The following is a 24,893-nucleotide window of genomic DNA, read 5'->3' on the forward strand; positions in this document are numbered from 1 at the left end:
TACATACTGAGAAAGCCAAATCACCTGCCTACTGTCTTCTTGTGAACCTTTATAATGAAAATCATATTGTAAATCTCTCCCTTTTTAAATTATTTTTTATTTCTTAGCATGAGAAACGGAAATAATTGCCTATATTTGCGGCAGGTGAAGGGACACAAATGAAGAAGGGGACATGCTTTAAAAAGAAACTGTAATATAGGCCTACTGTACACATTTTAGGGCAATGGTTTGTTTGTTTGTTTTCAATGATCATGACCTCAGAGCTGCGTTTCTCGACATCATTGCTAACTAAGTTAGCAACTTACTTGGTTGCAATGCGATTTCCCATTGATGATGATGATGATGATGATGATTTATTTCAGTTACATGAGAGAATCAATAAACTTAAAAAAAAATAAAGACAAGTAATACCATAAAAAAGGGGAAAATAAACCAACTTTAACCCCACTTAGTACAGCTGAAAAGGAAACCTTGTCAGTCGCTAACTGGTTAGCAACAATGCTTTTGAGAAACGGGGTCCAGATTAACAGCAGAGGTTACTGTGCTATACCTGCACTGGTCCTAATTCACACAGACTACAGATTTTCCAAATGTCGTCTGTTCTATCAGACATTCTTGGGATTATACAGTGACTATTCAGCCAACCATTGTTCGTTTGAATTGCTATTACATTGACCAGAAATGTATAATAATTGTAACTAACATTTAAAACCAAGTGCAGTCTGAATCTTTAATTGAAATAGTACTGTATTTTATGGTGTGTCCACTGTGGTTGGATAGAATTGCAGGTGGATTTGCTCCTCGGCTTTGGTGGTCAATGTTGCTTTTTTTGTTCGTGATAAAGAAGTGCTTTCCCAAGTGAATTTTCTAGAGAGATTACGATCTGTGATTGGTTGGATGTATATTTTTCTGATTGTGTGGATGGCTTTCATATCAGCTTCATTGTTTATTTTGATGTTTACATTTTTTTTTGAAGTTGTTACTTTTCATTTGGTTTTGTACTATATTTAGATTAGCATAATGTGGTTGTGTGCGAACATCCTTTTTTTTGCCAGGTTGCTTGATTGGATCTTTGTTTTTTACCTGCCATGCAGTCTGTCCTCTTTGTGCAGAGCATTGCATTATTCTTCTCACCATGCTAACTGTAAAACTGTGACCTGTATGTATGTGATGCACCGTTGAGATATTATATAAAATGGCCATATTTTGTATTTTTCTTCTGTGATCTAATAAATAAATAAAAAACACTAAACATGACTGATAATAAGTGATCCTTTTGAAATTATTCAGGTTTAGGTGGTGAACTATGTGTAATCTCTGTGTGGGTTACTGGTGATGAGATAAATGTCCAAAACACTAGATGAGACGAAGAAGATGCACAACTGATAAAAGTGTCCTGGAAATTACATTACATAGATCTTGTCACTCTGAAAGGCAAACTCAACAATAAGATGAGTGACTCCAGTGCAATAGTGCAGTGTTTCTCAACAGGGGTGCCGCGGGCTCCCCTCAGGGGTGCCGCGGAAACGTGGCTGATAAATAAATCATGTAATATAATACATATTTGTCTAAATTGATAAGTTAACGCTAGTCATTGGAATCTTTCATCTGCCATTTATGCACAATAAAGTAAATACAGGTCGCCCCAGTCAGCTGCAACTTCGAACGTAGGTCGTGTGCCGTCTCCAAATATGTCACTTTTCTAAGCTTGTGTGGTATCGGATGCGATGCCATGCTACGGCTTGTTGGTTTGGGGTGCCTTGAAATTTGTCATGAATTGAAAGGGTGCCTCGCCTAAAAAAAGGTTGAGAAACACTGCAATAGTGTATTCACAAAACATGTTTTTGGGGGCTTTTACAGATTTTATTAGTGGAACTGGACAGTTAAAAAGAGACAGGAGTGTGTGTGTGTGTGTGTGTGTGTGTGTGTGTGTGTGTGTGTGTGTGTGTGTGTGTGTGTGTGCGTGCGCGTGCGCGTGCGTGTGTGTGTGTGTGTGTGTCCGGATTGGCAAGGGGTCGTAGCTCACTGATCCATAACACCTCCAACATGTTTTGTAGTCACAAAATGACTAAAATGTAAGCCCAAAGTGTACAAATAAGTTGTGTTCTTTTTTCTGGATGGTAAAGGGCTACATATACAGTACATAGGGATATTGCACAATATGTTCTTTTCTGTTGAGGAATGACTTCTGTTGAGGTTTGTACTGACGGATTAAAAAGGTAGTTTAAATCTTTACACTAACTGTAACCTTAAGCTTAGGTCTTAATAGTGTCTATATGAAAAAGATGTACTCCACATCCACGGTAATGCATGTTATCTAACAGTTATGTTAATCATAATGCCGAAAATAAAACAGTGAAATGTGACCCTCTAGACTTAGGTAGCATATTGAGGGTATAACTATATGAAGCTCCAATTGGCTTCGTTAAAGATATAGTCGAAAAATGTTGGTAAACACTCAAACTACAGTCCAAATTAAATGCTCTACATAAATACATCAATTTACCATTAAAGGTGATTGAAAACTATTTTTCTGGTCTAGTACTATGGGAGTAAGGCTCCCCCTGTCTTTCAACCCCAGAAATGCCCTTGAAATAAAACTAAATAAGTGGAATAAAATAAGTAACATCATGTTTTAATTTTTTTTTTTTTAAAGTAAACAGGCCATGAATTTACGCATGGACCCAGTATAGCATTTTGCGTCCCAGTTGCAGGTCAGTACAAGCGCCCTCAAGCTTTGCTTTGTTGTTGTGGAGGATCCTGAGTATTTGGCGTGGAGATGGTGGGAGAAAACCCACCTACTGCTCACCTATCCTAGCAATCCCCTCACGAAAACCGGAAACGGCTCATCGGAGGGGCGCGGAGCAGGGGAACGCGATGCTGGAGTAGAGAAAGAGCTTCCTCACTCTCACAACACCCTCCTGGGCCGCACAGAAGAATTAAAGAAAAAAATGTTATGGGTCACTGTTAAAAGTTATGGTGAAATCCTATAGGCTCGTGGACACATGCGTTCTCTAACTACACTGGATTATTCGCTTTTGAATGGTGGTTGCTGCTGGGACAAGTGGGACAAACATCTAAGGAGTAGCTGCACAACTGTTGAGATTTTGTGTTAACTCATTCATGTCGCCTATTGACTGATATCCCGCGGCGAACGATACATAACTTTAAAACCAAAAATGAGTTTATCGCAAGACGACAAGAGAAAACCTCTCCGACAAAATGTGGTGCTCAACAGGGTACCCTGTGAACGAGTACCGCTGTCGACAAAGAGAGCGAATATTTTTTCGATACTTGTGTTCCTCTGTGAAGGTAAGATTGCCGGAAATTTTACTTTTACATCTCATGGTAACCAAGTGATTTTATTCGCAGGTCCACCATAACTAACCCTGTCGCCGGAGCGCATACGAATGATTCTTGAGATTTTTTTTTTACGTTGAGGCTGGTTGGCAACATGGTTGCCAATGTGCTGCTGGCAAGTTTGAAGTGGAGCTCTTGTTAATGTACGAGTGTGGTTTATTCCGTTTTCATTACATTCTAATGTCTGTTTGTGTGGTTTCCACCATTTGTTGGAGCACACCATCAATTTGTGTTTGTCAAGCAAAAAGCTACGTCTGAAGGGACTGCATGCATGCGTGTGGGGTATCGAAGACTTGGGAAGGGGTGGAAACAATAGCGCATCAGTTACCCAATTGCCAGCTCAATGTGAATTCGGGCCTTTTTAATCAGAGCTGATTAAATAAGTGTGTTGTACTTAAATACGATGGTCCATTGTAAGTAACGGGACGCGAATCCCTGTTACGCATAGCTTTGCGCAGACGCATTTTCTATAGGCCATAAAAGTTTTCTGTTATCCAAAAACACAACTTGGAACAGATATACTCATTCTGAGTTCAGGTTAGCAATGTTGTATGTACAGACCGAGATTAGTTTGAAATATTTTCGTAGGCTACTTTTTGTCGTCTGGAATACTTGTACAGGCCACAGCCATGTCTGCTTCGCAGGCGTGTGATTGAACGTGCTGTTTCTTGAATTGAATTGAAACCGGCTGGGATGCCATCGTCGTCGTCAGCGTGGGGGAGGAGTGGACGTTGCCAACTTTCATTCCCCCGGCAGTAGGCCAACTTCTAATGTTGTGTGGATGTAAGGGGTCTGATTTCTTCGACATCAGTCTGAATGCGTATCGGTCATGCCCAACTTTGGACCACTGTGAAGTTCAAACACTAACTTGGCATGGGCGTGTTTGACGCTTTTCTCAGAATAACCACCATGTCGCAAAAAGACAGGTAAACTTCCCTCAAAAGTACCTGAATAAAATGCCTCTGTGTTAGAAAGTTCCTCTGTTGTCTCCGTGGGGGTCTCAGTTCCTTGAGGGTTTTTTTTCCCAGGAAATTGCTGCGTATTTGCATAGTGGTTTGAAAGATAAAAGACCATGGCCACGACTGATTCACAGGTACTTGATGCTTCTTCTTGATCTTTAGAACTCAGGGGAGCCATCTCCCCCCTTTGTTATGTTAATCACTGCCGGTACATATACGAATTTAGGGGGCCTTCTTTCCACTCTAGCCGAGGTGAAATGTCATGCCATGAAAGGGATAGGAGTTAAACCATTTTCCACGTATGTAAGTCTGCTTTAGTAGTGACATCTGAAGTCAAAATGCACAAAAAGCAAGAGGGGTTTGAATGAATGGGAGTCTTTGAATGTTCTGAATGGACCATTCCATTTAATGTCATTCTGAATCATCTTCAGTACATTTGACTTAAGATAATTAACATTAGGCTGGACGTTGCATTTCATCCAAACCATGTGAATCTAGTTGTCCCAAAAATGTTCTGTTTCTTTGACCCGATGCATTCCCCCCTGGGTAGACTGTCTGAACCAAGTCTTATTATCAGAAGTCATGGCTTTATGCCTCAGCCTCAGCATTCTTCCATCTTACTGTGTATGGCCACCAGAACAGTTGTGCCACCACACAGCCGTCAGTGTGCCTCTTGATGTATGAATTCAGCCCATGACGATGGCCTCAACTTGGCATAGTGGCCATTTGCTGAGGAGACGGGCCACTGTCCCCGCTGAGTCTGGACAGACAGCGGCTAGACGCAATATGAAGAGCTTCGTTGCAGAATGGCTTGTATCCATTTTGTGACCTTTTTGGAAATTCTCATTTTTGTATTGGGCATTGCATTGCAAAATGCATTTTGATTAGGTTTTTAAAGTATGCTCCCAAATGTAATACAAAAGTCAAAAGAGGTGTTGGTGATATGCCTGTGAATATTCTCGTTCATCTGGATCATGTTACATGTAATGAAGAATGTAGTTTGGTTTGATTAGCGCAGGAGTGGGGAGGGCTGTTTGTGGCCCTTAAGGCCATTTTATCCGGCCCCCGAGACAATTTGAATGTTATGCAGCTTCACATGAAATATGACATATTCTGTAAAGGAATCTTTGAAATTACATTTGCAATACAATTAAGTTATATTCAGGGGACCTACAGAAGATGGGGTCTGTTTTAAAGGTGGCTGGCTTCAATGTAGGCCTAAAGTACAAGGGGAAATCCTGGTTTGTGTTCAAAGTACGGCCCTCGGAGGACTTTGAGGTGGCCCTTCGAATGAAAAAGGTTCCCACCCCTGGATTAGCGGATATTGAAAGATACAGAATACCCCTGGAATTACATGCAAAGGCTTAATTAAAACTCTTATTTCCAATATGGCGGAGAAGGACAAGACAAGACGTACAACACATCCAACACATAGTACAATTAGTTGTAGGAAGGATGTCCAGTTGCTTACAGTGCAACAAAACTCTTCCACCTTTGTATGATCTTCCACTCTTCCACCTTTGCATGGGGGGGGGTGTCCGCTGGAGACTGTCACCTTTTTTTCTTTGACGAGTTTGCAGGTCTGGTTTATAAAAGTACACTCTACTCTACTCTACTCTACTCTACTCCTCTACTCTACTCTACTCAGAGGCAAGAGATGGACACACAAAAAATCAAATCTCTTCTCTCAGCCGGATACAGAAGATGCTGCTCTGGGTAATGCGTTAAAACAGGGATGGGCAACTTTGGTGATAAGGAGGGCCACATTTTTCATCGCCACCATTGGAGGGCCATATAACCATGGGTCTGACTGCAACTCAAAAAGTTTGAGGTGCAGTTGGTTGCTCACTGACTTCTGATATTGTTTGGAAAATAGGAGTGTTCTTTATCGGTTCATCTATGGGGCGCACCGAGTGAGGAGGCGGGCCGCATGTGGCCCCCGGAACTCCAGTTGCCCATCCTTGCTTTACAATGCGTCCACTCTTCAGCCACGGTTGAGCTGCCATGGCCATGTCTGATTGTAAGCTGCTGTTTTGATATTCTGAGTAATTTGCCATTTCCCTATTGGAGAAGGAAGACATGTGAGAGGAATAGGCCTACTATGTGGTGTCCAAATCACCAGGTCATGTTTCTCCCCAGTGCTTTGTGTTTGTGTTGCTGTGTCGACAGTGTTTTCTACCCATTTTGACATGTTTAATGTCATTCACGTCCCCAGACCTTCAATAGAACACATTCCGTGGGTATTTTTCCAAACTTTTATCTGTCACATGAAATGAAACATGGGCATAGCATACATTTAAAACCAAACTAGTTTTTTTTCTAGTTTCTTTGGCATTTGAGGTTATGTGATGGATGTTTGATGATGCCTGGCTGACCAAATCATAGCAGTTCTGCCCACACTTGTATTTCAGACAGTACTCCTACTCAGACAGGCATCTCTTGTAACACTGAGCGTTGCCTGGACTGTTTCCTTTGGGTGTTCAATGCTCCCAAACAAAGTTTAATGGCGCAACGTTTCGGGGAAACATTGTGCCACTAAACTTTGTTTGGGAGCATCGAACAGCATTGTGGACCTTTATCTTTTCCTTTCACTCATCTTCTGTTTTGGTCTGTGCACACATTCTCTGACTGTCTGTTTCCTTTTGTTGCCAATCAGCAAGTATCTGCAGGCAGTAAACGTATTCTGGTAAAGGGTGAAGTGGCCTACACTATTTGCCCTGAGGAGCAGTCTAATAGTTAGGGAATTGGTCTTTGTAGTGTAGTAGGCTGCAGGTTTGAATAACACCCTTACCAATAGGAAGGTGTATCCACCTTTGACCGTGGCTGAAGTGGCCTTGAGCAAGCTATTTAACCCCACATTGCTCCAGAGACTGTAACCAATACCTTGTAAACAATAACTGTAGGTCACCTTGGATAAAAGCATCAGCTAAGTTGTGAACTGCTGTGATGTAAGGAATGGCGTCTGGTTCATCAGCTTAGGTGGTTGGTGAGACTACTTGGGAACATTTTTTGCTGTGGATGTCAAACCTTTCATAAGAATCGTTAGGGTAAGTTCTTCAGTGTTTTTGTCCCTCCATGACTGCTGTACCAAATGGTTCCATGCGCTGCGTTCTGTTTTAGTTCTAGTTTCATGGCTGTTCTGAACACAGGCAATGGATTTGCACCAGATAGAAAGATGGAATATGATGATTGGACAGGATCAAGTGAGATTGGATGAATGATTGAAATATAGAATAGTATCAGCTAGATGGGAGGAATGCTTAAATAATTGGATTAACGAGTTTAGAATGTATTGTTCTAAAATTTGATCAACTAGATCAGTGGTTCCCAACCTTTTTCTTCAGGGACCCATGTATTTACCATTGTAGGCTTCGGTGACCCAACTGTGCGAGCGCCTGCATGAGAGGGAGTCACATGATACCCTCTATTTCCTGCGGAAACTCGTTTTAGTAGGCTAATTTTATTCCTACATTTGTCTTCAGTCAAATAATAAATGTTTAACAGCACTAACATTTTGTTGCTTCTATGCATATTAGTTAAATGCTTAAATGTCCTTTATTCAACATGGGCGATATAAGGTATTTCAAATTAAACCCCTTAAAATCAAGAGGGCTTCGCGACCCCCTGTGGATCTTTGCCGACCCATAGGTTGGGTCCCGACCCATAGGTTGGGAACCACTGAACTAGATGGATTGAATAATGCAGGAGTAGAATTCAATCTCTGGACCACTGCTGACTATATAATGGTATGGAGGGGGAGGGGTGGGTAAATATGTGACAGAATTTAGGAGAAATGGAGGAATGCTTGACAAGACGATGTCATGTGTAAACCTAAAAAAAATGACTTAAATTATTGCTAAAACCGTGATTCCCCGCCCTGGAAAGAAGGAACGCAAACATCTGCTTGTTGCATGAATATGGGGATGACGATAATTTTTGTGCCCGAGAATCTTAGGGGGGGGAAAGTATTTTGCTTTGATGATGTTTTTCTGGGATGCTCTCTCTCTCTGTAGTGGGCTGTTGAAAAACCCTGAGACAGTGACTGGTGTTATATCGCAGTAGTTTCCATCATGCTCTTCACATGCATGGCACCAACTAATTTCAGCATTGTACGGTACACTGTCGCCTACCAACAGTATTAATTCATTCAACAACTGCTGAAGCAGCCCAGTTAGTGAAACATACTCATTAAGAAAAAAACAAAAAAAACATTGCTTTACGTTTTTGGTGAGATGGTCAAAACAGTTAGACAGTGAATACTATTTACATGCATCCCCAGAAAGACCACTTCCACATGATTGGAACCCTCTCCTTTTATTTGCCTGTCACTGTGAACAGTATTCCTGTTATTCAGGCAATAAACAGTTGTGTGATTTCTTCCAAGGGCAGGACGCACATGTATCCACAGGCTGTATCACTTGAGTTTTCGAGTTTATTGTGCACAACAAGGCATTGTTTTGTCACAGTTCCTCCATTGCTCATAAATCGCGCCACAATTCCATAGCCGATTGTAATTAGAGAAGTGCATTTAATGTGAAGGTTTGAACTGAAAATTACAGCGCCGTTCATATATATTATGGTTTGAGTTATTGATATCGAGGAAAACAAGTCGAAAATCGAGGCGCACGCACGCACGCACGCACGCACGCACGCACGCACACACACACACACACACACACACACACACACACACACACTGTTTTTAGAGTGCTGTGGTATGAGGATAATGAAATGATTGCTATGTTGGAGTGTGTGCCATTGTGCATGTGATGACACACTGAGATGCACAGCTGTGACGCAGATTGCAACAGCATAACTGCTGAATTGATATGGAATGTTGTGGGCTATAGCTGGTCTTTTGTTCAATGTTTCTGTGCCAACATTTTACCCTCTCTGTATTGTATCTTAAGGAATACTTGAGGAAAATACTGTTTTGTGTAACGTCTACATCCAATATGCTCTTAAAAGTCTGATGTCTTTTTTGGTAAATCTTTTTTTATTTTTTTATTTGAAACTTCATCAATGCCTTGTGAAGGCGGTGTGACTAATAGCCAATCCCAGGGTCGTCTAAACCAGATATGCCAATATATACCACACAAGACTGGATCATTTCAAATCATTGGCCATCTCTAACGTTTCACCCTCGCCTCTGTGTTTGGTGCTTATATAGCATTGTGGCCCGACCAACTGTTCCGTTTAAATCGTGATGGATTTACACAGGTTTCAGAGCTTGAACTTGCCCCATGACCCCCACCCCCCACACCCCAACCAGCCAGCGCCTGCCTATGGATGGAGTTCCGATATGCCAACTCCCACACACCCACACCCCCACATAATGTCAATTTGCACGGAAAGAAAAGAGGGACACCTGTTTGCCGATGTCGAACGAGAAGCTGTTTCCATTATAGAGATGGCTGGAGCAGCTGCAACAACAGCCCACCTAATATCCTTTACCATGGGGTGGTGCCTCCTTAACAATGTCTCCAGTGGTGATTGGGACTCTGGTGATTGGCTGGATGGCTATTACTATCATTGCAATAATATTAGGTTACCAAGCAAGCATGGTATAGCAGCTGGTTGTGATACTGTGTGCCTGTGTTATGTTTTGGATTCTGTGGAGGTGGCAAGGGCTGAAAATCTTAATGACACTCTCGCAACTGCATTGAACATTGGATTTTTAGAATCAGAATGAAGATCAAATTGTTCTGGAGGTGTGAATGCTGTTACGCTCTCCCCTCCTTTATTTGTCGTGTTGTGTAGATTTTGTGTGAGTTAACAATATGCAGATATACTCAAACTATATTAAACTTAGAGCGTATTGTGGAGAGGCAGAGGCGGATCTAGCCATTGTGGGGCCCTAGGCAAAATATAAACATGGGGCCCTCCTAAGGCATTTTATAGACACCAAATGCCTGTGATTTGGTGTTATTTTAGTGTTTTGTCTCATATCTCTGATTACTTTACATAAGTGACAAATTAAGATCAAGCCTTTTTTGTGTTTAAGATGACTAATGTGACAGTTGGGGCCCCTGGAGGACAGATTTGGTCGGAGCCCTAGACAATTGGCTAGGTTTGCCTAATGGAAAGTCTCCCTCTGTGGCGAGGGTGTAACGGGAACAAATGTATGTTCACGGCAGAAAAATGCATTACCCCAAAACAAATCCAAGCTTCCTCGTATCTCATGGGAAGAGAAGGTTTGCTAAGCTATGCTTGAAATACATGGTTGTTGGTCGAATTTAACTTCGGAACATATTTTTCTCTTCCTATCCTTCATTTTTCCTTTGCCCTGTCTGTAATTGTCCTTGTTGTCGGTTGAGAGGGGGCTGTGCCTGCTTGTCATCTTTTCAGCACTCGGGCAGAATGACACTTTGGCGGACAGTGAAAAGATGTTCCCTAAATGGGAGTGGTTGACTCTTCACCATGGCTGTTTCCCTGGGTATATAGTCTGCAAATCGAGCGTTAGCGTTAGTTCTGGCAGACCACGTAGTCAACGCTCCCTTTTGCCTATTGGCTGACGCCGACCTAACCCCTACAGCAGTCCTCTAATCAGCTGCGCATTAGTTAATCAGCTGCTGCTCGCAATTGGATGCTGGCTAATGGCGCGCTTTATTTAAACTACCGAATTTGTTTTCCTGTCATTGCTTTTGCTGCTTGTTTTGCACCCACCACCTCCCCTGCTCCACCAGACTTATCATTGCCAAACAATGTCATACTGTTGTCATTGTTGCTTGCTCTGTTCTAGGGGGTATGTTGCCTTTCCAGCTAAATGGAAGGCACTCCACCTGAGGATGCTGCTGTTCCCTGTCTTGGCTTCCATGGAGCTCATGGAGAAGCCGGGGAGCTTCCTCCGAACAGAGCCATACCGCCAAACACAAATATGCAATCAGAAATAAAGCTTCTGAAATGTATCTCTGTTTCTCGTCTCATTTTTGACTAGAGTTGATCTGACAGAAATACCATGCAGTGCAAAAGTTTATCAAAATGGTTCAGTCAGTGGATTCTGCATGACTGACACTTGGCGGGATGAATGAGATGGTTAAATGGCCACGACGCGGGCAAGGATTATTTCCTGTAGTGCATTTGGGTGACATCAGTCTTCTGCTGAGTAAGGGGTTGGCCAAGATGCCACTCTCTCTGGGCCACATTCTTTACTTCAGGGGTGGGGAGCCTATGTCTCGAGGGCCGTTTGTGGCGCTTGAGGCCATTTTATCTGGGCCTGCCCTGATGTAATTTTAATGTTATGCAGCTTCACGTGAAATTTGACGTATTTTGTAATTGGATCTTAGAAGATACATTTGCAATACAATTAAGTTATATTCAGGGGACTGAGAGAAGGTGGGGTCTGTTGTAAAGGTGGCTGCCTTCAGACATATTGGTTCCCCAACCCAGTTCTAGCCTGTCTTAGTGCGGGACTCCTCTTACCCAGAATCATCCCTATAGGGCAGGGCTATTCAAATGGCGGCCCTGGGGCCAGATGCGGCCCTTGGACAGCAAGGTTCTGGCCCCCCACAAGCCCCTTCAAATACAGAATCATTTTTTGGAATTTAGAGATAAAAGTATGGGCTCCGTTATCATGCTGAAACGGGACACGGGACGTTAAAATGCAGGAAATTACATCTAAGAAATGCAACATTTTCTGGTGGATGACCCCCAGACCCTCCACTTCAATGAAGTCTCCCATATTTCTTCACTGACAGTCGGCAACCATAATACATATGTATAGTTCAACCCCTTTACTGGGAGGAATTTGAAAAAATGGCCCTCGTTGAAATATAATTGAATAACCCTGCTATAGGGTATCGGCACGTTGTGCTTGTCAGTGTCCAGGGTTGCCAGCTGAGGCTGATGATTTCCAGCAAAAAAAATGCTCAAAACCCGCCTGGAAGCACTAAATCCTGCCCAATATTATTGATTTTAATGGCCATAAATTGGCTGTTTTTTTCTGTTAAGTGCCATTTTTACCCGCAGACAGTCGTCCTATGCAGCCCAATCGGGAGGGAAACCGGTCTGGCAACATTGTCAGTGTCCACTGCCCTCATTCTTCTTTCCTAGTCCAGTAAACCAGCATGACATGGCCACCAAAGACCTTGTAGTATGATGGTGTCCCCATGGAGAGGAGCTTGGGGATGTAACTCAGTAATACTACTGTGACAATGGCTCAGTAAGTGAAAGAGTCACTAGTTGACTCCAGTTGTTCCTGGCTGGCTCAGAGTGTCTTTGAGCTGTGTGCTCGTTAGGGTTTTGTGTGGCAGTATGTCATAGCAGGTGTGTAGGTGTTTGTGTTTGCATAGTTGCAGGCGCAAATTTGAGCATCAGTTCTACTGTACACCCACGGCTATTTTAGTTCCCTTGTGGCAACACATTCATTTCTAGTGTGGTTGTGGGTGTCTTCTTTAAGATGATCATGCTATTGGGAGTTATTTACTGTTTTTGTGCTGGTAGTAGATTAAACAGAAATGGACATGCCCCAGTCATGAATAACTCCTACACTCGGATTTCAAGAGGGTCTACTCTACACACACATGAGCGTCTGTGACTTGTACAGACCTATCTCACTGCTTCGGATGCATGTGTATAATCCTTAAGAAGACTCTCTGCCTGCCTGCCTGCCTGCCTGCCTGCCATATCATCCCATCCAAGCAAAGCGTGTGCATGTGCGTGTGCGCGTGCGTGTGCGCGTGCGCTTGTGTATGTGCCAGAAGAATATTTTTATGCATATCTGTTCATCTGGTATTATCCCAAGCATTCCTTAGTTTCCACGGTGACCATAAGATGCAGAGCACCATGAAAGCTACCTTTGTGTCCCCCCACCACCCCCTCTGCCCCACATCCCACTCCACCCACCTGACCCTCCTCTAAAAAAAATCTTCCACAAAAATCCAGGAAGAGGGCTGGGATCCTGCCTAGAACAGGTATTTACAGAGGACTGGGTTTAAAAAAATAAAAACAATAATCGCTCCTACTATGAACGAGATTTATACCATTTGACTTGGAAAAATTGAACTAAAGCCAACTGACAAGTGTTACGCAAGATGATTGAATGACTCATTGTGGTTGTCACTGGCACTTAATTGTTACCGCATTTTAGTCAGTCTTAAAACAGGGCAGTCTTTTGCGCTTCCAATAAAACTTGTTTATTAAATACCACCCTAGCTCTAAATCAGCTTTCAGGACACAGAGTGAGGGGTAAAATGAAATCCACCATATCTGTCTGAATCGGTCTTACTTATTGATGCCATTTATGTACTTTGGTCTTCCAAACTTGACTCGAAGCAGCCTTTTTTGGTATCCAGATGTTCTTGTCTATCAAGAAAGGTTGCATTGTCTATTGTGCTTTATATTATATTAATCTCTGCCCAATCTCTGTGTGACTATCTATGACTTATGATAGGCCCAGCCACTATGGACCTTACACATCTAAGAATCCTGGTCCTATCCTACGTTGACCTTATGACTCTACATTCTCTGTCTATCTCTTCTTCCTCTGCCTTCCTGCTTTTTCTGCCTCTCCTCTATACCTCTCCTTTTAAATCTATCTCTAACAATGTTTTTTTTTCCATTTGTTAAGCACTTTGAGTTACATGCCTTGTATGACACAGTGCTATACAAATACAATTATTATTATTATTATTATTATATCTTTACAAAACTGCCATTCTTGGAACTTTTACCACATTGTAAGCGCTGGGATATTTGAGACTGATTACCACGACGCCGTTGAGACGCGCAAGGCACTAACTTCTCAGGCAGCAGGACAGACACAGTGTGCATTCCAATATGCAACCTTGCATCCTCCACTTGTGCTTGTGGCCTCGTACCAGGAAGTAATACGTTGTGATGACATCACTGACAGCAGCATTATATTTCAATATCTTGCAAAAGCTCAATCATGAAGTCATTTTCTCATTTGCAAACTGGATGGTGAATGAAGAATAGTCCCCCCAAACTTGTTGTAGCTAGGCTGACAGCAGGGAAACTTAATTGTTTTCTCCACGGAGGAGGGGCATCAACAAAACCTGAGGCCACAAGCACAAGTGGAGGACGCAAGGTCGCATATTGGAACGCACCCACAGACACAGACACAGACACAACCTGGCAGTCTCCATAATCAGAATCACGTTGGTCACCACCACCACCGCCACCACCACCCAGCCCCTGCCGGCTGTTAGGAGGAGGAAGGGTTTATTGAGTTCAGAGAAGAGAGAGAGCGGCCGTGGTGAGAAGACGCTGAGCTCTGTCGCCATTGTCTGAGGACCAGACATCTTGTAGAGGTGTGGCGCTGTGTTCAGTAGTTATATCAATGTGGGCAACATCATAATGCACACTGTTCCACTGGTGGAGTGCTTTACTTAGCCATGGAAAAGACTTTACCAGAAAGGAACCTAGAAAATGTTGGACTTGACTTCCATAGTACTACACGACCATGTAACTACATTGTTAGGTAACACTTGACTTGACGTGTTTGACCCATTCATACCAAACCTTTCATAAACTTAGGGGACAGAAGGACAGCTGTTGTCAAAATAAAAGTTAAAGAAAGCCGCACACAAATAGCAATGCTGTTTTGCAATTGTTGAATTTTCATCTTAACAAGTTGCTGTTCTTTTGTCTCCCATGTTTATGAAAGGTTTGGTATGAATGTCTTACGAAACAGTCATGAACCCTTCATGCAAAGTGTATAACAGCTGCTATGAATGTGTTATGCAGCAACACGTCAAGTATAGTGTAACCCATTGTTCCACCAGTGGGATGCTTTTCTAGTCATAGTCATAGTACTCCACTAGTAGCCTGATAATCACTGACTTTCAAATCTCTTCTGGTCTGACCAAGAGCATATCAATTAACATTTGCCGCCTCCCTTGGTTTGCTAATGGTCGTATGCTTCCTGACAACGTGGGAGGAGTTCCCGATTTTTCAGGAGCTCAGAAACGATATTTTTATTGCTCTTGGCCTGATTAGAATTTGTTGCGCCACTAGGAGAGCACGGCCTGCCTGCCTACCTCACTACTGTGACGTCACGCGTAATGATTTGCTCATTGCCATTCTGGTAACAGCACATTTATAGCAGGGGCCATGTCTTGAGATTTTAGCACAGTTAAATGATCTGTTTTGGGAAGGAGGCTGCTGACGTGATCTGTCTGGTATTAAGCCTGATTCATCTAATCGTCAAGCTCACATCAGCAGCACAGCGTTGTCTATGCGTTCAGTCTCAGTGGCAGTGAAGCATTCAGAGTTTTTTTCGCTCCTCTGCATGTGTTTTGCTGTGGCTGTGTGAGACCACACTCTATGCAAGCGGATCTTTATTTTCATGTGTGTGCCCCCACACACACACACACACACACACACACATACACACACACCACCCTTGGGTTTTCTTTTTTTTTCTGGGGGAGTTGCCATTGTCCCTGTGGGACGCTGCATTAATTTGCTCTTTTCAGTTACAGACAGGCCCGTTCCTGCAAAAGACTTAATGTAGTCTGTGTGCGTGCGCGTGCGGGTGCGGGTCCGCGTGCGCGTGCGTATTCGAGGGGAGGGAGAGCTTAACCATTCATGTCCTTTTTGTGTATGGTAGAACGTTTTCCAGAACTTAAGGCCGATTTAAAAGGTAGATTAAGTCAATATTAAATCAAAATTTGGGAAAAAAACGAAATCTCGACTACAACATTGTGAATGGAAAAGAAGACTTAATTTTCTTTTTTTGCACAGCCTTGCAGAGAATCATTATGTAATCCTTAGAAGGAAGGGGGTTGTCTTCGGTTAACACTGCATTTGAATGAAATGAGAATAAAAAATACATTTAAAAAAAAAAAGGCTTGATTTTAATCGTTCGGTTGCAGAACGCATCCTAATGTTGTCTCTTGCCTCTCTTCTGCTTCTTCTAGTCACGCGTGCCACATCCCTTCTGTTCAGCGAGGAGCCAAAGTCCCAGGATGCATTGCACGGGCGTAGCGCCATGCTCCGCTGCGAGGTGGGCACCCTGGAGGATGTCGACTACACCTGGCTCCAGAATGGCGCCGCGGTAACCAACACGGACCGCCGCTACCAGGAGGGAGGCAACCTCAAGTTCACCGCTGTGGATCGCACCCTGGACTCCGGAAGTTTCCAGTGCCTGGCCCTCATCAACGCCACGGGACAACAAGCACTTTCGAACAACGCCTCCTTCAACATCAAATGTGAGTGTGCCTTGGCTGGTGCTGGTGCAGTGTGCTAATGCAGTTTTTAGAGTGAGGAGTCCGCACACTTAGAATCCTTTTTGTTGTATTTTATTTTTTCATGGCAGGATAACAAGGTCGAAACGTTATCCTGCCATGAAGAAGTAAAATACAACAAAAAGGATTCTAAGTGTGCGGACTTCTCCCTCTGAAAGCTACAGTTGGCCTTCGTCCTGCACCTTTCCCTGGGATGTGCACAATCCTCTCCTTCAACTACAGTGTGCTAATGCACCTGGATTACACATAATGTGTATACTATATGGGCTACACATGCCCATGGGGACCCAGGTTCGAATCCAGCCTGAATTGATGCTTAACCCTCTCTCCCAATCATTCTCTCTACTGTCATATCTAAAAGCCACATAAGTCTTCAAATATATACAGTAAAAGTGTGACATGGTTGGTGGCACTTGATTGGCTGTTTCTCTTCAGTCACAGAAGTATTTTTTTACACACAATTTACTTGTAAGCCGTCTTCAAAGCTTGCCCCTCATCACTGTCAAACAATTCCACCTTCAGCATCAAATGTGATGCGAGTGTGGTTGGTTGGGGACATCCGCTTGGACATTTCTGTTCAGTTAGTGAGGTTTTTTTTTTACGCACGGTTCACTTGTAAGCCGTCAGCTTTAAGCTCACCACTTTCAAGCAATGTCTCCTTCAACATCAAATGTGAGTGTGGTTGGTCGATGACACTTGCTTGGATGTACCTGTTCTGTCGGGGTGTGTGTGTTTCTGTTTACACACAGTTCACATGGTCTGGTCAGCATTAAATATTGCCCCTCAACACTTTCAAGCAATGCCACCCTCAACATCAAATGTGAGTGTGAGTGGTTGGTGACACTTTCTTGGACGTGTCTTTTCAGCCAGTATTTTTTTTGTCACACAGTTCAGTTGTAAGCGGTCAGCTTTAAAAACTTCACCCCTCACCACTTCTTCTGCAAGCACTGAAAATTAAACATCACTCGCTGGAGAGCGTGCTAGCTATTTTGGGGGGTCGTGCAAGAGGCAGAGACACAAAGGTCTCTTTCACAACCCCCGCCAAGATTAATTGCCTGAGATGTAAGTGTCCAGCTGCTTTTGAATGAAACGTTTAAAAAGGAGACTGCTGTTTTTGCGGGCCCGAGAAGGTCGAGGGGAGTGGAATTTGTTTGTGATGGTCCTTCAGATGTTTGGGAATAGTCTGTTTCTTTTTTTGTGCATAGCTGCTGCACATAAACCAGCCATGCATTGATGAGTAAAACATCTTTTTTTTGGCTAATCCAAAAATGTTAAAAGTTATTTAACTTTATTCAGTGGGGTGGAATTAATTTGTGTTTTTCCTCAAACATCTGAAGAAATATCAATGTATTTACTTACTTACCTACTTACTTACTTCCTTACTTACTTACTTACTTACTTACTTATGTATTTATTTATTTATTGCCTACATGGAGCCAATGTTATGGTGGCTTTGGCCATGGACATATGACATGCGTGCCATTTTGCCTAGTCTCTTTCTTATGGTTCAGTCATGAACACTGCCATTTTCTGTGGTAATTAACACCTCTAGTTGATAAGGTGTTGCTCTTCCTTTCTGACCACTTGGATCCATCATCACAGTGTTCTTGGGGTGATTTAAAGATAGTTTTGTAACCTTTTACAGAGTGAGACGTCTTTTTAAAAAAAATCATAAACTATCTCTCCATAAACCATCATCTTTTTGGATAACCTACTTTTTTAGTGGAGAAGTGAAGAGAGGTGAATTAATTTGTGATGAAAAGATCCGTTTTGTGATGCAGCTCAACTATTGCCCATCAGCCGAATATGTAGGGCTCTCTGTCAACGATCGGATTGTTTTTTTTTTGGTGGTCTTGTTTCGCCTCAAGGTTGGAGAGTGGTGCAGTCACGCCAGCACTGTAGTCAAGTCCACCTTTGCAGAGTTACTGTACAAGACCATCCTACACAGTGTTCCTTTAAGTTATAAGATGAGGAACAGAGCAATTACATTACATTATACTTAGCTGACTTTTATCCAAAGCGACTCAATTATTAGGCCTACAGGCAAGCCTACTGGTGATAGTCCCTGGAGCAATATGGAGTTAGGTGCCTTGTTCAAGGGCACTTCACTCATAAATTAAGGGGCTGTAGTCAAGTCCACCTTTGTAGAGTCCAAGACAAGTCCAAGACCAGAATAGTCAAGTCAGAGTCCAAAGAGGTTCGAGTCCGAGACAAGACCAAGTCCAAAAAGATCAGAGTCCAAGTCAAGTCCGAGTCACATGTCTATCAGTGTTAAACAATAAAAAGGATGAATTTAAATAATGTGAACCTCTGAAGGTAACCTATATGCCATGGATGTTAAGACAAACCTGTTTGCAGACCTGGTCGAGACCAAAAGCCAATTTGGCAAGACCAATGTCCGAGTCCAAGACAAGTCCGAGTCCAAACAATACCGAGTCCGAGACAAGTCCAAGTCCACAAAAAAACTGACTTCAGTCCAGACTTGGGCCGAGTCCGGACTCGAGTACTACAGCCCTGAGTCACGCTTCAGTAGCGTGTACTCTATGAGTATTATGTCTCTTCACAAACCATCTTTTTTGGCTTGTCTTATTTTTTCAGTAGAGTAGTATTAATTTGTGATCATAAGATCTGTTTTGTATAGTAACAACTCAGCTATTACCAGGGGTGTAGTGGGTGTTGTACGCGGGGGTACGCAGTTCACTCATTTCTCCTGAGGTGAGATTTAATAACAGCCTTCTGCCCATGTTCGAACACAAAAAGGATAGGATGAGCACATAGCAGTATTGTAGGTGATGGAGCAGACAGATGAAAACGGAGAAGAAATGAGAGTAGTTTTGGGGTTTGACCTGATAAGTTACCAAAGTATTTAATGACATCACAAATCGCGTACCCCCACTTCAGAAATCCCCACTACACCACTGGCCATCAGCCATATTACCCATCAGCCGTATATCTAATCTTCAGTGGAGTGGAATTCATTTGTGGTCATGATGATCTTGAAATCTGTGGGTCGGTTGTTGTTGTTTTTTTTTTTGCTTCAGTCTTCCCACTCAACTTAAACGGTGTCTCTCCTCTCTTATGTCTCTCCTCTGTAAACCATCGTCTTTTTTTTTCCGTTCTTGTTTTGCCTCAGGGTTGGAGAGTGGTGCAGTCACGCTTCAGGAGCCCTCGTCGGAGGCGGACATCGAGAGCGCCTCTCCCGTAACGCTGCGCTGCAATATTGATGGACATCCAAGGTGAGTCACCCGGAACCTACAGGGGTTGGACAAAATAATGGAAACACCTGCCATTTTAGTGAGCAGGATTCCCACTGGTGCTTGAATTCCTTGAAAATGCTTGAATCTCAATTAAGTATTTTCAAGGTTGTGAAAAATGCTTGAATTTTTGGTGAAGTGCTTGAAAATGCTTGAAATTTGTCGAGTCAAACTCAGTAAGCCAAATAATAGAAATAAATTATTCAGATACATGACAAATCTGAGGTAGAGAGAGGTCAGATGGGATTTGCCATTCGACGCCCTAAAATTGATTTGAATGCAGGAAATTGCATCTTAAAAATGTTCTGGGGGAGGAGCCCCACACCCCCTTCCCGCGACCTATTAAAGGTGCTGGGAAACTGTACACAGAGAATCGTATATGAGAGTGCGATAAAGCAGGCGGGTTATTTTCCGGTATCCACTTTACTACGGGTGAACACCCCTTTAGGAGACCTTCGATTAGGAGACCTTCGGAGTCTTGAGGTAGAGAATACATGGAGTCCCCTTAGCGCTGTAGATGGCGGTAGCGCACGTCTTGTGCGAACACCAGGAAAAGAGAAGAAGAAGGCGAGACAACGCCCCCTTAGGAGACCAAATTTTGAGCTCACGCTTTTGCATTGAGTGGGCGTGTTTCGATTCCTCTTATTATATATCCAACCTCTTTGCTGAACATTTGGTGCCTGAAGGTGCTTGAAAAGTGCTTGAATTTGTTCATGAAAAAGGTGTGGGAACCCTGAGTGAGGTTCATCCACACTTGCGTCCTTAGTTAATCCTGTTGGATGTGGTTCATCCCTCTTGGTGGTATACAGACATTACCTTGGGTGCCGTGGCTCTTGATACATCACAAAGACTTGCTGTCTCGGTCAAAGATGCACCAGTTACACACGCACCAAGCATTTCTCCTTTTTGAACTCTGACTTGTCACCCATAATGTTGTGTACATGGCACTTTTTTGAGCAAAACTGTGGTTTTACCCTGCTAATTGAACCTTCACACTTCACCTCACTGGTGCAATGTGTAATGAATGAAGATTGGTCAACAGGCTGGTCCACTTGAGCCATGAAACTTCTCACTCTAATATAACAGGTGTTTCCATTATTTTGTCCAACCCCTGTATACGCCCACCTCCACACAGGCCCCTGCTCAGAGTGCTCTACTGCATGGCTGGTTTTTTTTTTCTTTCTTTTTGAAGGACACACACATGCTGTGTTTTTAGAATAGGCCCTGACTAAGTGCGTGTAGCTGTAGCACGGGAAAAAAAATCTGAGGTAGCCTAGGTCTGCCTCTTTGCCTCAAAGTGTTTTAGCGATTCAATTCTGGATAATTCCGGACAGAAAGCTTTCAGTACAGGCCTACTGTGTTTTTAAAGTGGGCCTTGACAAAGTGAGGGGTAGTTTTAACTCCGAAAACTCTTCTGAGTTGGGAAAGGGGGGCAGGTTTGTTGCCTCAAGACGTTGTAGCAATCAGATTCTGGCTATTTGGACTGAACACATACAGTACACATATTCTGCATTTTTTAAAGTAGGCCCAGACTATGTGAGGGCAAGTTTAGCACAGAAAACACCTGAGGTGCATGTCAGGCTCATTGTCTCATGTCATTGTGTCAATCGGGATCTGCCTATTTGAACATAATCTTAATCGTGTTAAGGCACAATCTGCTGTATAAATTGCTTATTTTGACACATACAGTACTTTTGTTTTAAAGGAAGTGTAGTTTTAGCATGGAAATCCTTGAGCCACCCTGGCAATCAAGTTCTAGCTATTTGGGAACTGAATCATTACAGCGTCATGCACTATCTGAGTCACTGTGTTTCATACGTTGCCTATTTAGATGACATGTTTGAATGTTTCTTCTTAGTTGAAGTTACTCGTTGTTTTCCCTCGCCTGGAAACAATCACTCAGCAATCACACAAAATGTTCAGCGTTGTCATGTTTGCTGACACATACAGTGTCATGGTTGGTTGTTCACACTCTCCAGATAGTCAGTCATTGGTGGGTATATTTCCCAGCTGGCAATGAAACATGTGGAGATTAGTCTGCACACCGGCAGGGTGAAGTACTGCGTTCATCATGCTTAAATGAGTCTGTTGAAAGACCTCGTCATGTCTAGACTAGTGGTTCCCAAACTTAAGCATGTCAGCCCCCCCCATATACCAGTAAATTCCAGCCAAGGCCCCCCTTACCGTACATGAGTCATGCCATACCTTTCATAACCTGTCTGTGTGTCAGTGCCTCTCTAGGATTTAAAATAACGATAATAGTAGTAGCCTAGGCCTAATGTTCAGAGATGGAATGGCTTATTATAATGCATTTTTAACCGACGGGCATATTGTTTAGCTTATTTTTATTTTGGTGTACATTAATTCAAGTTCTTTTCCTGCCAACCTGCAGCGGCCCTCCTAGCACCCCTTGGCGGCCCCCCCAGGGGTCCCCGGCCCCCACTTTGAAAACCACTGGTCTAGACCACACAACAGGGAGAAGGAGAAAAGAAGCAGCGAAACAGCTGTTCTCGTCTGTTCTGTTGCTTAAACCCAATACTTAGGATACCAAACTTGGGAAATCGCAGCTCCGTGGTACTGTTTCAAACAAATCCTGCCTAGAGAAGGATTGCTTAATTTCCGCAGGAGTTTTTTCCCCCAATCAACTGTTTACTATAGCCAGGCAGTCAAAAGTGCATTTTAAACTGTCCCTGTCTTTTGCCTCAGTTTCTATTCATTCCTGCTCTCTTAGTGTGCATTTTATTCATTTTTCAGGGATGGTACAGGCATCGAGTGTGTCGTACTAGAGTAGAGTATAGGTCATTCAATTCTGTTTTAAAAAATATATATTATTAACGAAAAGACTGCTCCCTAAAGATTATAACATAGCACACCTATATATCAACTGTTGTGTTGTCTTTCTATGATTAATGCCACAAGTACGGCTATGTTTTGAAATGGTCACATCGTAGAGGAGGTGATGGCTCAGGTGGTGGAGGAGCCGTTCAGTGACCAGAAGGTTGGAGGTTCGAGCCCCGCTCTGCCTGACCCCATCGATGTGTCCTTGAGCAAGATACTAAGCCCCAAGTTGCTCCTGGTGACAGAGTGGTATCCTGCATGGCGGCCACTGTCACCAGTGTGTGAATGGGTGAATGTGAGGCATACAATGTAAAGCGCTTTGAGTGCTGGAAGGAGTGGAAAGACGCCATATAAATGCGGTCCATTTACCATGCACTGTCTTGACCTATGATGTCCTGCTGTACATACAGGCCGACCTGCCGTTGGTTTCGGGACGGCGTTCACCTGACGGAGCGGGACAAGATCCACCGTGTCAACAACAAGGAGCGGACCCTCACCATCCCCAGCGCCACGCCGGAGAACAACGGCCTCTACTATTGCTGTGGCAAAAACCCCGCCGGGCACGCCTGCAGCAACGTCAACTTCACACTCAACATCATCGGTGAGCAGGGCTATACATGAACTTTTTTTTTCATCACCAGCCAATTTGGCTTGTAGATGTTAAAGTCTTACTAGCCACACATGCACTCACATGGCCTTTTTAGACTTTATTATGGACAGGACAGTATGAGAGGTAGACAGGAAGCGAATGGGGGGGAGAGAGACTGGGAGGCAAAGGACCTGGGCCGGGAATCGAACCCGGGTCAGCCGCATGGCAGGCGAGTGCCCTACCGGATGGCATCAGGGCACCGTAAACATTAAGCAAAGCCGCTTTGTAGCACACACCAAGTCACTTGCACAGGTAAGTGATCCGGAGTTGAGTGCACTTCACCTAAAGGCTAAAACCCAAAATGTCCCGTGTTTGTTTTCTCTGTAGATAAAAGCTACCCCCAGCCGCTGGTGACCCCCGAGGACCTGGTGGTGTTGAAGAACGAGGAGGCCATGTTCCACTGCCAGTTTATAGCCGAGCCGCCCCCGACCGTGGTGTGGTACCACGAGGACGAACCCGTAGCCAATAAGTCACGGTATGTTCAAGAGAGTCCTTGGGTGCGTTCCGATATGTGACCTTGCATCCTCCACTTGTGCTTGTGGCCTCATACCAGGAAGTAATATGTCGTGATGACATCACTGACAACAGCATTATATTTCAATACCTCGTAAAAGCTCAATGGTTAAGTCATTTTCTCATTTGCAATTGGGATGGTGAATGAAAAACAGTCCCCCAAAAATTTTTCTGGCAAGGCTGACAGCTGGGAAACGGAGGAGGGGCCAGGAGGGGGGGCGAGGCCACAAGCACAAGTGGAGGAAGCAAGGTTGCATATCGTCACCTTCTTAAAATAATCGCCTAAGTCATTTTTTTCCAGGTTTGTCAGGGAACACAAAAACTCCCTCAGAATGGGGGAGGACATGAGTTAGGCGAAAACGTGAACTTGACCAAAAAATGACTTAGGCGATTATTTTAAGAAGGTGACGATATTGGAATGCACTCCTTGTGCACAAGCCTTCAGTAATGCAGGTGCAGGTGTGAGGCAGGAGAAGGTGTTGTGTCACTAGGAGGGCATGGCCTGGCTAGTCTCACGCTGTCACTTTGATAAGAATCGAGGATGTCATACTGAATCTTCTCACATCTGTGAACAAGTTGTCTAACTGTCTACATCACAATACATCATAGAATTATCTGTCAACATTCATTCTTGGTCTTGTTAATCCCTCTCCATCTCTCCTCTCCCTCCCTACCTCTGTTCTCTCCCTCCCTACCTCTGTTCTCTCCCTCCCTACCTCTGTTCTCTCCCTCCCTACCTCTGTTCTCTCTCTCTCTCTCTCTCTCTCTCTCTCTCTCTCTCTCTCTCTCTCTCTCTCTCTCTCTCTCTCTCCCCCCTCTCTTCTCTCCGTCTGTGTGTAGTGTGTTCCTGATGGGGAACGGCTCCCTCTTCATCACCCAGGTGAAGCCCCGCAACACGGGCACCTACAAGTGTGTGGGCAAGGGACCGCAGGGCCAGGCCGTCGCCCTCGAGGCATCCCTCCAGCTCGCTGGTAAAGCAAATATGACAATCTGTTTATTCATCTGATCATATATTGTACTGGATTATACAGTGTTAATACACCAAGGGCAATTACTGTAAATTGTGGAAAATTCAGATTTTGATGTTTTTGTTAAATGATGGTCTGTTGCT

General features: G+C 43.6%; 1 protein-coding gene across 1 annotated transcript in view; it reads left to right on the forward strand.

Annotated features, from left to right (window-relative positions):
* Positions 1-5,707: 5,707 nt before the first annotated feature.
* ptk7a (protein tyrosine kinase 7a) overlaps positions 5,708-24,893 on the forward strand; it is a 39,339-nt gene continuing 20,153 nt past the window's right edge. The window contains exons 1-6 of the mRNA XM_063209304.1: positions 5,708-5,732; positions 16,157-16,492; positions 19,662-19,764; positions 23,031-23,221; positions 23,597-23,744; positions 24,623-24,753. Of these exons, the coding sequence (XP_063065374.1) occupies positions 5,708-5,732; positions 16,157-16,492; positions 19,662-19,764; positions 23,031-23,221; positions 23,597-23,744; positions 24,623-24,753 (934 nt within the window). The remainder of the gene's footprint in view (positions 5,733-16,156; positions 16,493-19,661; positions 19,765-23,030; positions 23,222-23,596; positions 23,745-24,622; positions 24,754-24,893) is intronic.

This window comes from Engraulis encrasicolus, chromosome 1 (assembly GCF_034702125.1).
Source record: "Engraulis encrasicolus isolate BLACKSEA-1 chromosome 1, IST_EnEncr_1.0, whole genome shotgun sequence".
Classification (NCBI taxonomy): Eukaryota; Metazoa; Chordata; class Actinopteri; order Clupeiformes; family Engraulidae; genus Engraulis; species Engraulis encrasicolus.